This window comes from Bubalus kerabau, chromosome 4 (genome assembly GCF_029407905.1).
Source record: "Bubalus kerabau isolate K-KA32 ecotype Philippines breed swamp buffalo chromosome 4, PCC_UOA_SB_1v2, whole genome shotgun sequence".
Classification (NCBI taxonomy): domain Eukaryota; kingdom Metazoa; phylum Chordata; class Mammalia; order Artiodactyla; family Bovidae; genus Bubalus; species Bubalus kerabau.
The window spans coordinates 180,643,223-180,657,881 of NC_073627.1; the positions used below are offsets into that span (position 1 = coordinate 180,643,223).

At 50.8% G+C, this 14,659-nt stretch overlaps 1 protein-coding gene across 1 annotated transcript in view; it reads right to left on the minus strand.

Moving 5' to 3' along the window:
• The window catches only part of DCDC2C (doublecortin domain containing 2C), a 61,004-nt gene that overhangs the window by 25,807 nt on the left and 20,538 nt on the right, over positions 1-14,659 (minus strand). The window contains exons 5-6 of the mRNA XM_055579793.1: positions 10,964-11,101; positions 9,086-9,128 (exon numbers count right to left, since the gene is read on the minus strand). Coding sequence (XP_055435768.1) covers positions 9,086-9,128; positions 10,964-11,101 — 181 coding nt within the window. The remainder of the gene's footprint in view (positions 1-9,085; positions 9,129-10,963; positions 11,102-14,659) is intronic.

Here is a 14,659-nt window from a genome sequence, read left to right on the forward strand (position 1 = left end):
CGCGGGGCGGCAGGTGAAGGCGGACACATGCCCTGTTTACACTACTGGGTGGTTTCCTGACAATAGAAACAGAAGCCCCTGCAGAACCGCAGGACTCTCACTCTGTTCAAGAAACAGGCCTTGACACAGACTTCTAGCTAATCCACCATCCATGCTCCAATCTGGTCTCCACACAATGACATGCTCTGTGGACCCTAACTCGACTGCAGACCCAGCCCAGAAAAAAACAAAATATTTACACAACTCTGCTTTCAATTTCCTTCATCTTTCTTCCTATTAAAAATATTTTTGGAAAATAAACCTGAGGCAAACTGAGTTTATTACTCTGCGGTATTTTGAGAAATAATATCCGGCAGCGCTGCCATCAGTCAGTCCAGAGAATTCCATGGACTGTCCAGGCCAGAACACTGGAGTGGGGAGCTGTTCCCTCCTCCAGGGGATCTTCCCAACCCAGGGATCAAATCCAGGTCTCCACATTGCAAGCAGATTCTTTCCCATCTGAGCCACCAGGGAAGCCTATGAATGCTGGAGTGGGTAGCCTATCCCTTCTCCAGGGGATCTTCCTGACCCAGAAATCGAACTGGGGTCCTCCTGCATTGCAGGCAGATTCTTTACCAGCTGAGCCACCAGGGGAGCCCCACAGTGAAAGCATTTGTCGCTCAGTCGTGTCCAACTCTTTGCGCCCCATGGACTGTACCCCACCAGGCCCCTCTGTCCATGGGATTCTCCAGGCTAGAATACTGGAGTGGGTTGCCATTTCCTTCTCCAGGGGATCTTCCCAACCCAGAAATCAAACCCGGGTCTCCTGCGCTGCAGTCAGATTCTTAACCTACTGAGCTATGAGGGAAGCCCTCCATTAAAAGCATTTTTGGAAAACAAGCCTGAAGAACTCTGCGCTAACTACTCTGTGGTGTTTTGAGAAGTAATATTTTCCTGCAGAGCTGCCATGACCAATCCAGCTGTTTTAATGCCGCTGTAACGGATCATCCAACATGTGAAACACAGCCTCCGAAGGTCACCTGCGGCGAACGAGACTGGGACTAATTGACGAACGCAGCAACCAATTCAGAGGCAATCCATCCTCAGGGAGAAAACAACACGCCTCCTGGAAAAAGGCATTTCTCTGGCTCCCCAGTGAATGTCCTGGTTCCAAAGCGGGTCAAGACCTTCCATCAACAAACCAGTCTCGGCTTTGAGCACTGCTAACATAGAAGACTCGCTAACATTTGAACCTGAGCATTGCATCCTCAGGCAGCCAGAAGATGGCAACAAGCACTGCCTGACTGTCCTGTAATGCTGTGTGGACCTGGCCTCATCAGCCTGCAAATGTCAGCTCCAGAGTGTTTATCTCACACTGAACTTCACAGTCTAGACCTGGTTATTAAAGTGTGGGTGTCAGGTGCCCACACGCACTCACAGTTGGGTTCCAGTGCTTGATCTCGGATCATTACTATTGGCTTACCAACACTTGGGTTTTATGGCCAAAGAGAAATAGGTAATATTAACATTCTGATTGTGGATATGATATAAATACAATGCTCAGTAACTATTTACCAGTATTTTATGGAGACCTGCACCATATAATATCATTTTAATATACAAACCCAATTTTAAGTGTTTGTTAAATTAACCACACTTCTCTGGAAGGTAATAGATACCGTCTTTGGAAGATACATGCGTGTGCTAAGTCATTCCGTTGTGTGTGACTCTTTGTGACCCTATGGAACGTAGCCTGCCAGGCTCCTCTGTCCATGGGACTCTCCAGGCAGAAATACTGGGGTGGGTTGCCATGTTCTCCTTCAGGGGATCTTTCCAACCCAGGGATTGAACCTGTGCCTCTGTCTCCTGCATTGGCAACTGTACAATCAATGCAGGTGCTATAAAACTGAATTTGCTGTAACAAAATCAGAGTGGCTGCCTTCAATTACTTTCATTAGACTAATAGAGTCATGGTTCAAGTTAATTGGACCATTTAAGGCATTGGCAGGCTCCTAAGACTTCTGTGGTGGTCCAGCAGTTAAGAAGCCACCTGCCAAAGCAGGGGACACAGGTTCAGTCCCTGGTCTGGGAAGATTCTACATGTTGTGGGGAAAACTAAGCCCATGCGCCTCAACTACTGAAGCCCACGGACTCTAGAGCTGTGCTCTGCAGCAAGAGAGGCCACTGTGATGAGAGACGCAAGCACCACAATCAAGAGCAGCCCTTGTTCATCGCAACTGGAGAAAGCCCACACAGCAACCAAAGAGAAAAACAATTTTTTTAAAAAAAGAGTTAAGGTATTGCCAGGGTCCTAAGGACTTATTTTCAAATGTTCAAATATCTGCCTCAGACAATAAGTGAACTAAGCCAATCAAATAAGGAAGACTGTGTCCTAAGTATGGTTTAAGTGTGCTAATTGGTTCAAGTGTGTTAATTATGATTTTTTTTGTCATTCTCTCAGAATAGGCATTTTTAACAGTGCAATTTAAAATTCCACCAAATTAAGATAAAATCTTTCATTTTGTTCTCAACGGAAATCAAGATATAAGAAGCAAACATCTTTGCTCTTCAATTTTTTTTTAATACTCTGCGGAGAAGGCAATGGCACCCCACTCCAGTACTCTCACCTGGAAAATCCCATGGACGGAGGAGCCTGGTGGGCTGCAGTCCATGGGGTCGCTGAGAGTCAGACATAACTGAACGACTTCACTTTCACTTTTCACTTTCCTGCATTGGAGAAGGAAATGGCAACCCACTCCAGTGTTCTTGCCTGGAGAATCCCAGGGACGGGGGAGCCTGGTGGGCTGCCGTCGCACAGAGTCAGACACGACTGAAGTGACTTAGCAGTAGTAGTAGCAGTAGCAAGGTATATACATTAGCTTAAATTAGAAATTTATGCCCTTGGAAGCAAGTTTGATGCCAGGAATCCTGTGGGAGGGAACAAGAATGAAAGGGGGGAATCGGCTTTCACCGATGGAAACCTTGAGCGGTCAGTGGCGGTAAGTCTCACCACTGCTCAGCGGAGCCAGGATCCCAGCTGAGGACCTCAGAGTCCAGAACGCTCGCTGTTAAAGCCTTGGGCATTCCCTGGGTGGGAGTCCTTGGCTATAAGAAAGGAAATCTGTTGTCATAATATGTGGAGAAGGTCTCACCCACTTCCTAGGCATCCAATTAGATCCAGAGAAGGTTCATCTTTTTCCTCATTAAAGAATCCATATGGATAACCCCAGACAAACATGGGAGCAGACTTGTCCTCTGCTGCAGATCATACAGAATTCTGATTGACATCAACAGTACTTTGTGGGGAGTTCAGGGCTTCTGAGCCCAAGCCACTCGTTCTCCTTGCTTGACCCTGCAGTAAGCTTTTCTCTGATCAAAACAAAGCCGAAACAATACTTTTCTGCAGAGATATCACCTCACATAGCCCCTTCCCTCTCGTGTGGCAGACGTGGTCATCTGGAGCAAAGCACCTCCTCACACACCAGCACTTGCCTCCTCTCTCTCCAGGGGCCCAGGTCTCCGCTCCTGACTGCCAACCCCCACCACTGCCCTGGGAACCCTGAAGTCACTCCTCACTCCTCCCACTTCCTCTCACTCCCTGGTCATCTGGGCATGTCCATGCCCACGTTCCTTCTCATGGTTTTCCTTCCCATTTTACTGAATCGAGATGCCAAAAATCGGTAAAACACATGGTTCTTTCCTGTGTCGCTAATAAAGAAGTTGAGCTGCCACTTAAGCCATGTTGAGGTGCTTCCTTATTACCCAGAAGTTCTTTCCTCTACATCCTGAAAAAATGCCCTTTAGGAACTATTTAGACATAGATAATTATCAATACCATGTGTAGGGAAACAGTGTCTGTGGGCATGCTTACTTATGTCTGACTGCTTGCAGCCCCATGGACTATAGCCTGCCAGGCTCCTCTGTCCACAGGATTCTCCAGGCAAGAGTACCAGTGTGGGTAGACAAGCTCTTCTCCAGGGGATGTTCCCGACCCAGGGATCAAACTTGAGTCTCCTGTGTTGCAGGCAGGCTCTTTACCACCTGAGCCACCAGGAAAGCCCAAAGGAAAACAGAGGAGCCATAACCAGTACCATCTTTCAGAAGTGGGGACATGGCCTTAGATGCCCCCAGCCCAGTGGACCCTCCAGCTAAATGCAGCCTCCTAAGTACCTGGTGGAACCAGCCCAAGACCCACTCAGCCAATCCACAGAATCTAGAGAAATAATAAATCACCGTCATTGTAAGTGAAAGTTGTTCAGCAGCGTCTGACTCTTTGTGATCCCATGGACTATACAGTTCACACAATTCTCCAGACCAGAATACCGAAGTGGGTAGCCTTTCCCTTACTCCAGGGGATTGTCCCAACCCAGGGATCGCACCCAGGTCTCCCGCATTGCAGGCAGGTTCTTTACCAGCTGAGCCACTAGGGAAGTCCAAAGGCTGGCTTGTCAAGAGTCGTCATAAGCTCCTCGGTTTTTAGATGATGGCTCTTTGCATAGTAACAGGTTATTGAAACTGGTAGCTCAGCTACGTGTGGGTTGTCTCCCTTTTCTGGGTCCATAAACGAATTGGTTGTTGTTTCACAAAAGCATATGGAATTGAAGAGCATACCCACTAAAAGCAAACGCACATAGAAGCCCACTTCAATTCTGAGTCACAGCAGAATCATCTCGAGGACATTTACACAGCAATTAAACTCACTGTGTGCAATGCCAGCCACGCACCCCCTCAACTGGAAAGACAGTAAAGCGAGCGGCTGTGGTCAAGTTCACCGTGACAACAAATGAACCCACAACACGATGTCTCGGAGCCAGGAAGACGGGAGAACGCTTGTCACAGAACCAGTGATGCACAGAAGGTCTCAGACCCAACTGCTGCCCCACGTGCCATTGGCTAAGGGGTCCGCCGGCCTTGGGACGGGCCTCCCCTCTGCTATTTATACTCATGCTGCATCTTCAGTCGGTACATTGTGTTCCGTCGGTAGTGATTCTCAGGTGTGCGTCTGTTCATTTCACTTCGCTGCTGAGGTCAGGAGCCCCATGAATACAGGTGTCTCACCTGCCCTCCCAGCCTGCCTCCTGCACCCCACTTTCCCTCCACAGGTACTGTGCTCTCCCGACTCTTTGGGGCCATGCTGATGGAGTGACACGGGTGCATCTGAAAGTCAAAGAGGTGATTGGCTGCCATCCTGGAATTGTTGATGGAGGGAGGGGTTGATGCTGGTGGAATCAGGATGACTGCAGGCTTGGGCTAGACCAGAGAACAGAGGCCACTTCCCGGGCGAGGACAGTCACAACCACTGTGGTCCCTGTGTCATGATCACTTCACGTTCCAGCACTCGGCTGGCAGACACTCACGTGCGGCTCACCTGTTATCTCCAGCACATGAAGCTTTGCCCGGCCACCAGACATGTGTAAATTCATCACCAGATGCCCTCGCTCAAGTCTGACAGCCTGTGGGTGGAGAACTATGTGTCTTTTTGAGATTGTTCACTGAGGGGTCAGGAAGACCTCGTACCGTAGGTCATTGAAAAACACACTTGCAGGACTTCGCTGGTGGTGCAGTGGATAAGAATCGGCCTGCCAACGCAGGCAGCCCGAGCTCGATCCCTGGTCCGGGAAGGTTTCACATGCCGCAGAGCAACACAGCCAGCAAGCTGCAGCTCCTGGAGCCTGTGTGCCTAGAGCCCGTGCTCTGCAGGAGGAGAAGCCGCCGCGATGAGAAGCCCGAGCGCCGCAGCAAAGAGTGGCCCCCACTCGCCGCAACTAGAGAGAGCCCCCACCCAGCAACGAAGACCTGGAGCAGCTGAAAATAAATAATTTTTTAAAAATCAAATGCGTTAAAGCAAAACACACAGTTGCAGATTTAGACCACACGATTCCGCAGTCCCACTCCCGGGCACGTGTCCAGAGAAAACACTAATTTGAAAAGAGACACACACTCCAATGTTCGCAGCAACACTATTTACAGCACTCAGACGTGGAAGAAGCCTAAGCGCCCACCCACAGATGGATGCGTCAAGAACAATGTGGTACATTCTCATACGGAACAAGCATACATAACACTATCATACTATCAGAGGTTATCCTATTAAGGTAAGTCAGAGAAAGACAAATATCATATGATATCATTTATATGTGGAAACTTAAAAAAATGATGCAAATTGACTCATTTGCAAAACAGAAATAGACTCACAAACATAGAAAACAAACTCCTGGTTACCAAAGGGGATAAGAGGAGGGAGGGAGAAACTAGCAGTTTGGGATTAAGATGTGATACTTTGCTCTACAAAACAGATAAACAAGCACAGGGGAATACAGCGCAAGACAGTGAGAAGAGCACAGGGGACTATCCTCAGTGTCCTGAATAACCTATTATAGAAAAGAATCTGAAACAGAACATACGCACATATACTTGTATAACAGGATCACTCTGCTGTTCCCTTGAAACTAACACAACATGTAAGTTAACCATACTTCAATTTTTTTAACTGTTTTAAAAAACCGCTTGCAGGTTTAAAAGAAAACTCAGTTCTCGGTCTTACCAACAGCTGCTACTCCGCCTAGCTGACACCCTTAGAATGGGCAGATGACCAAGGGCTCAGGACAGCCCCTCACACGCCGCAGGGCGATGTCCCCACTGAGGGCAGTCCTGGGCTTCCGGGTAGGTTTTTAAATTTCCTCCCCTCACTTTCCAGAAGGATGTTGAGGCGGCTCACACGGAAAATAAATGAAAGCTTAATAAGCTAGAAGTGGAAAGTCGGGAACAAGTAAATAAGGGAACACATGTATTTAGCCTAAGGTAGTTGCTGTGACTAGCCCTAAATCCAGGCTCCTGCAGCCAAAGGGAAGGGGCCAGCACGCAGAGCCGTTCCCATTCTCAGCAACACAGTCCAGTCCTCAGATGGGGCCAGGACCCCCTCGGGGCTCAGTTCTGAGGTTAACGGGCCACGCGGGCCTTGACACAAGAGACGACGGATAACGCAGAGCCCTTGGCAGGTATCTGTACCTCAGCCTTTGCTAAACCAGTGCCGTTTATTTTCTCCTAGGACTTTTAGTCTTCTATTAATAGAATAAAACGTGCTTGTTGCATGCACGATAGACCTAATTTTTCTAAAATAACACATTTTTGCATTGCAGTTTATGCCATGTTGGTAATCATTTTGTTTAAAGAGTCCAAAGTATTAAATACCCTCATCAAAACCCATTATCTTTGCACTGATACTATCTTTCCCCTTTCCAGAAGGGGAAAGGAAATGTAGACACGTTGGAAGAAACGTGCTCAGACCAATTTTAAATGTATAATGAAAAGAAAATTACATCCCTACCTATAAGGAGCCAAAGCCAAAACAACAAAACAGTAAAAAGAGGACACAATGCAAGCACGTGCTTACAAACTCGCGTTGCGGGTTCAGCAGATGGATTCAATCATCTGTGTTCAGCGGCATCCAAAACCACAAAGGTGTGGGATTTCAAACTTGCACCATTCACGCTAAATAGAGTCATCACTGAGAATTCAGTGCCCACACGACGTGTGAAATCGCAGGGAAGGCAGCAGAGAATAACCCTGTAGAGCTCGGATCCTGTGCTATTTCCCTCCCGGATGACCTGGCCCTTCTGAGTCACAACATGCACCTAGTTTGCTGAGCTCCACGTGCCGATCACCCCCCTTCCCACCAGGCATCATCCTATTCACAGAACTCATTTATACGAAACGTATGTCACAGCTCAAGTCCATGTGCCTGTCCCCACTAGACGGAGCGCACCCTGAGCACAGAATCACCTCTTACACGTCTGTGTTGGTGATGCTCACCCACTCATCCAGCAGACATTTAACACTCAATGCAATCCTTAGAGAGAAAGAGAGACAAAAGTAAGATGACCCTTCAGCTCAAGAAGGTACCAAAATAACAACAGAGTCAAATCAGAGAAACCTTCACACCAAAAGCCAGACAGCAGGAGAAAGAGGTATTCCAGGCTCATCTCACCTAGGAAGAGATGTACAAAGCTCCCTAACAACATTTAGCAAAATATACTGAGAAAGTGTTTTTCAGCAGTGAGGCTTTTTCAGTACAGGCCAGTTGGGCAAGGCCTGTGGCCATGGAGTCAGTGTGGAGAGGGCCGGTCCAGTGGTGCCGTCACTGAGCTCCTCCAGGGCAAGTACAGACGGAGTGAGGGCTGCATCCCGAGGCTAGGCTTGCCCCAGGCGAACGCAAGGGGGTCCTGGGGGTACGGAAGCCAGAGCTCCTTGCAGGGAGGTGATAGACAGTGGGTATGAAATCGGAGCTGCAACAGGAGGAGAGCAAACCCTATGGCTGGCGGCCTGCTATCAGAAAAGAGTAGACTGATAACTCAAGAGCTCTCAAGGCCAGCCACTTGCAGAGGGTCAGGACTCAAGCAGGCCAGCTGGGAAGGAAGGAAACAGTACGCATTCAACAGCTTTGCTGAATGAAAATGCACACAGCAGAGGCACTGCAGCACGGATTTCATAAGCTGGTCTGGAATACGCGGTCATTGTGTGAACAGGTGGGTCTGTCCAGGTCGCCACGGTCTGGCCTCCACCTGCCTCCCTTGCCCCATGCTTTGTGTTGCAATAACAAATTGTGTGTTTAGATGAACACTTACAGATGTGCACACACACAGGCGCGCACACACACAGACACACACACACCCTCCGGCTGTCATGTCTACCTAAAATCCACTCCCAGCTCCCTCCAGGCCAAGCCACGCTCACTTTCGCTCCTCCTGGCAGGTCCCATAAGACCTGTGTATCTTTTTATCTCCGCACTCACTGTGTTCCATCGCTAACACCTGACGTGCCCCCCAGGCCTGGACTCTGGGCTCCAGGCTCACCCCTGATCTCCTGCTCGCCTCATTCACAGGAGGGAGCCTGTGCTCAGAAGCTCGTTCGACAGGAGCGGAGCCAGCCTGTCCTGTGTCCTTTATGATGCCAACGGACACCAGGGTCTTTTGGAGAAGGAAAGCACCTCACCAGGAGAGCAAACCCAAGGGCTGGCAGCCTGACTCAGAAAAGAATAGACACATACACTCGAGAGCCCCCAGGGCCAATGACAGCTGTCCTTTGTCCCGTGTTAAGAAGTACTTACTTTTTTCTTTCTTCGGGAATGTTTCTCCATGTCTGTGTACTTTCTGAAAAACAAAAGAGAATCAAGCTTGAAATGTTTAAAGCTCACCAAAAACATCTGAATAAAAATGTGGACCGCTGCCTCGGCCTCAGGAGACACTGACCACCCCGAGGAAGGAGCTAACTGTCCCAGAGGACACAGCTTCCCAGCACATCAGCTTCCGGGAGAGAAAGCACCCCGCTCCCGGGGTGGGTAGTGGTTGACCCAAGGTTGACCCAAGGCAGCACATTTATAGGCACCTTCTGCCCTAAAGCCTTTATAGGCTCTCAGGGCAGGGGGGATGGGAACCCTAACATTTGAAAGTTTTTGACGCTTGTTTAATCACGTTTGCAAACGCGGTTTCTTCACACAGCCCTTGAGAGGATGTGCAGAACAAGCATTCCTGCTCTCCTTGGGCTGGGAGAGAACCCGGGCTCCGGACACGAGGGTTTACTCAAACGCCCCCCAACTGATCAGCAGAACTGGGGCCAAAATCCAGCCCCAAGCCCAGTACCCCCTTCGTTTCCCTTGGGGCCAAACATGAGGAGCTGGATCGGCATACAGCTCGGACCTTCCGTCCCGCGAGCAGCCTCCTGCACGTCGGTCCGCAGAGCCTGGGGCCACCCTGACGACACCGGGAGTCTGATACTCACAGCTGATCGGGAGTCTGATACTCACAGCTCATCCGGAGTCAGGACCCCAAGGGCCCCAGACCCACAGGGCGGTGTCTGCATCTGGCGGCAAACTCAGAAAGGGCGGACGGGACTGGAATCTACAGTCTGATATGTGGAGCTGGGAGCATGGAGGGTTTTCACACAAATACAGCCTGAGAAGCTAGCTGGGTGGGACTTGGAAATTCACAGAGGGGTCAAGCACCATTATGCCCTGGGGACAGACGCAAACCACCTGTCTCATCACCTCAAGGACTGGGAACAGTGAGAAGGGCTCTCTGCAGAAGCAGCCCGCTCCGTCCTCGGGAGCATCGAGGCAGGACGCGGGGCGCGCGTCGGGGCGCCGCCACCGGGCTCTTCTGCCTCAGAGAAGACCCCGGCTGCCCCCCAGGCTGGAGCCCACAGGAGAGCAGGGGCCTCCTCTTCATGTGCCCGCCTGCCCTGTCCCAGATGCCACTGGGGAGTGAGGGACAGTCGTCACAATTTTCAGGGGATGGGACCGCAGCCCCCGTCGTCTCATCCTCCTCCACGTCCCAGCCCCTCCTCCACGACCAAAGACCCACACTCCGGGGGCTCCCTGTTGTCCAGGTCTGGGATCTACTATAAAAATCACGGCTTTGTTCACCAGGAGAGACTGCCCCCCGGCACACACTGCTTTACAGAAGGAAAAGCAAGTTGAATTAAGAAAACAAACTGTGTCAGGTGGAGGGCGGGTTACCATGACAGTGGCCTGGGACCACCTCCATCTTGCACGTTTAGACCTTTGACCTCTGTGACCCCAGGCACCCAGAGAAAGACAATGCACTAGACCTGGGACCTCACCTCGCTGTGACTCTCCCCAACAGCAGAGGTTCCTCCACACCTAAGATTTTGAAAATCCAAAACTGCATCACATATAAAATGGAAGATCAAATTTCAGAAAAACAGCAGATACCTGATCTGGCCTGAAAACAGCAGATTCCTGAACAGATACCTGAACAGAGGATGAGATGGTGGGATGGCATCACCGACTCAATGGACATGAGTTTGAGCAAGCTCCAGGAGTTGGTGACGGACAGGGAGGCCTGGCATGCTGCAGTCCATGGGGTCACAGAGACTGAACTCCCTGAACTGAACTGGCCACGTGAGGGCGAGGTGCCAGGGAAAGGGCAGGTTTCACCAGGCGAGAAAAAGAACAGAAAGTGCTCACTGTTGGACTTCACTCGGCACCTTCAGGGACTTCCAGTAAGGGAAATTCTTGAAGGCTTCCAGTCCCGCAGCCACATAAAAATGGTTGTCTTGCAAATCCTTAGAGTTGTCCAAAAGATGTCCATTCATTGTAAACAGTCTGCGAATAAAGAAAGAGCAACAGGCTGCAGATTTAAGAGCTGCGATGTCAGGGCCGGGGATGGAGAGAAGGGGCGTCCAGTAGAGAACATGACTGGCGTGTGGGCCACACGGGGAGTAACGGGACTGATGCTCTCTGAGCAAACGTGATCCAAACACGCTGAGCCCTGAGGGGGTGCTCTGCCAGGATTAGGCTTGCTTTCTATTTTTAGATTTTTTAATTAAAGTATATTTTTAATTATGTAAAAGTGCTCAAAGGCCCTTGAGAAGAACACTTTAAGCTGCAGGTTGCTGTTCAATTAATTTTAACTAATAACAGCTAAAATGAATACAAATTGGCTTATATTGTGTAACAATACTTGAAAAAAACCCTGGCATTTATTAGAGAACAATACACCTTCTTATAAGCACCGAAAGACTAACATACGTCTGCTTTTTATTCTGCATTCTTTCCGGCAAGTATTAATGCACTCATTCATTCATTTAAGAAACCATTCAGTTCACTCAATGTTGAGCATCTGTTAGGCACAAGACAATGAGGTAGGCGTTGCCTTGGATAAAAATATGAGTAAGAAAGTCACTGCTTCCCCAGAGTCAATAGGACCAGAGAAGGGCAAAGTGCCCGTGTCCTGAGGAGAGAAAGACCAGAAGCGACTGTGGGCTTCACTGGGGTGGGAGAATGTGCACAGGGGTTTAAAGGGTGCATAGGAGTTCCCCACGGGAAGATGGAGGGAAGCCTATGAGGCAGAAGAAGGGGCCTCTGCAGACAGCCGGGACACAGGGGGCTGGCTGCCACCAAAAGGCGACACACGGAGGACCCCAACACTGAATCACGAGCTGGAATCCTAAGGGGAGGACCTCGTCGCTGACTTAGAGTGAGCGGAGGGTGCAAGTGTGGGGTGAGCGGTTTGACAGCACTCAGCTGGCCGCTGTGCATGGGATGAGACGGAGGAAAAGCACCGCGCACCAGGGAGGAGACGCAGAGCTGGGGTGGAGGACATGCTTACCAACAACTGCAGCGAGCACAGGAACGGAGACGAGAGAAGGAAGCAGGACACGTGGAACAGGCGGGACCCCCGGGACCCACCCCTCCCTCCACCGCACACCCCCAAACCCCAGCGAGCATGTGACCAGCCCGGGCGCTGGCTCACACACAGCGGCTGGGCCCCCGCCTCAGAAGCGCTGATCCTGTGAGCTCAGGATGGGGCCTGAGCATCTGTTTCCAACCAGGGCAGCTCCTGGCCCTGCTACCTTGGGTCACCTGGAGGGGCAAAAAGGAGACCCCCAGACAGGAAAGAGCGGTGAGACACCTTGGGATTGGAGCCCCGGGCTTCCAGGTGGGAGGCAAGGCTTGGAATTCCCTTCCCCTCCTGCTGTCACCTTGGACAGTCGGTGTCCGTCGCCCCAGAGGGCTCACAGCTCACCAGCAGCAAGTCAGGGAGGGGCAGGCACCCTCAGCAGTGAGAGGCCCGGGGCGGTGGCAGACTGATCTCCCGTAGCTTGGAGGACAGCCTCCCCCAGAGCCTGGGCCCGGGGCCTGGACCCCAAGGTGCTGGGCGTGGACGGCTAGGGAGACACCACCGGAAGACGTGCTCGGATAGATGGAGCAGGAGCTTGAACAAGGAAACCTTTATAAAATAAGGGAACTAAGAAATAAGCAATTATTTGAAAGAGACACATGTATCCCAGTGTTCATTGCAGCACTATTTACAATAGCTTAGAACATAGAACCAACCTAGATGTCCATAGACAGATGAATGGATAAAGTTCTGGTACATATACACAATGGAATATTACTCAGCCACAAAAAGGAACACAATTGAGTCAGTTCTGATGAGGTGGATGAACCTAGAACCTATTATACAGAGTGAAGTGAGACAGAAAGAGAAAGTTAAATACTGTATTCTAATGCATATATAAAGAATCTAGAAAAATGGCACTGAAGAATTATTCACAGGGCAACAATGGAGAAACAGACATAGAGAACAGACTTATGGACATGGGGAGAGGGGAGGAGAGGCTGAGACGCAGGAAAAGAGTAACATGGAAACTTACATTACCATGTGTAAGATAGAGAGCCAATGGGAATTTGCTGTATGGCTCAGGAAACCCAAACAGGGGCTCTGTATCAACCTAGAGGGTAGGATGGGGCAGGAGATGGGAGGGAGGCTCAAAAGGGAGGGGATATGTGTATACCTGTGGCTGATTCATGTTGAGGTTTGACAGAAAACAGCAAAATTCTGTAAAGCAATTATCCTTCAATAAAAAAATAAATAAATTAAAAAAAAAAGAAATCAGCAATTATTGTTTGTAAGATAAAAACAGAGGAGCCATCCCAGGATGAAGCAGGGAATGATAACAGAACGTGGAGAGCGAAAGTTAGGGGATAAAAATGAGAAGTGCCATCATCCGGACAATAGGAATCCCCAAAGAAGCTAAAACAGGAACCAAAAGGAAGAAACGCACATAGAAACAATGAAGTTTAAGGTCACAGAGGGAAAGACAGTGGGCAGCTGAGCCGGAAGTACCCCCAGCGAGTGAGAAAGCAGCAAGACCAGGGTCAGGGTCAGGTTCAGCGGCGCAGCCCACCGTGCTCCACAGATGCTGAGAGCGGAAATAGCCAGACCTCGGAGCCTCAGGACTCAGCAGGGACCACTCAGCGCCGTGCTCTCCAGCAGGGACAGGGAGATGGGGGGCCGGGGGACAGGCCACCCTCCCTCATCCTCGGCTTGCTGCCCGAGGAGGCTCCTCTGCTATCTCAGCCACACCTTCCCCTCCAGCCACAGCCCCGCGGCCTCGACAACTTCGGCCCCCTTCCTCCCTGCAGGGACCACCAGGCTGCCAGCTACGACCTTGGGCTGTCCCTGGACTCACCTCCACACCGAGCTCCTCCCGGGCTGATCCTTCCCCGCTCAGCCACAGACCCATCCACCCATCTGCCCCCTCCCTCACCCTGGGCCGCCAAGCATCAGAGGAAACAGCGGCCCTGCAAGGCGTCCCACCATACATTTGGGGCCCAGGCTCGTGGGGCCCCCAACCCCGCTCGGCCACGCTTCCTCTCCTCTCACTCTCGACTTGCTGTCCCCTGTCCACTCATAAGAGGCCACCTTCCCCACCTCCAGGTCCAGCGCCTTCCATCCGCTCAGGACTTTGTCCCCGTGGCCACCTCAGCCCTCTCCTCCCCAGTGCATCACTGACCACACGCACACACGCGCACACACACACACACATGCACACACACACACACACACACACACACACACACACAGCGGCCTCCAGACAGCAAGGCGCTGGCCTGCAGGGCCTGCACGGTGTGGACCCTGGAGGCTGCTCTGGCCTCAGGCCTGGCTGCCTCCCCACAAGGACACCAGCTGCTTACAGTGGACCATCTGCGGTTTCCCCCAGACGCCTCGCTTGTTCCCTATCAGGACTGCCAGCCCATCCCACACTCACAACACACCAAGGGCTCCTCAGGCACTTCACCACATCACAACTCCTGGAAGCAGGTACTGTTCTTACTTCCAATTTCCCAGAGGAGGAGACAGACCTCGGGAAGCTC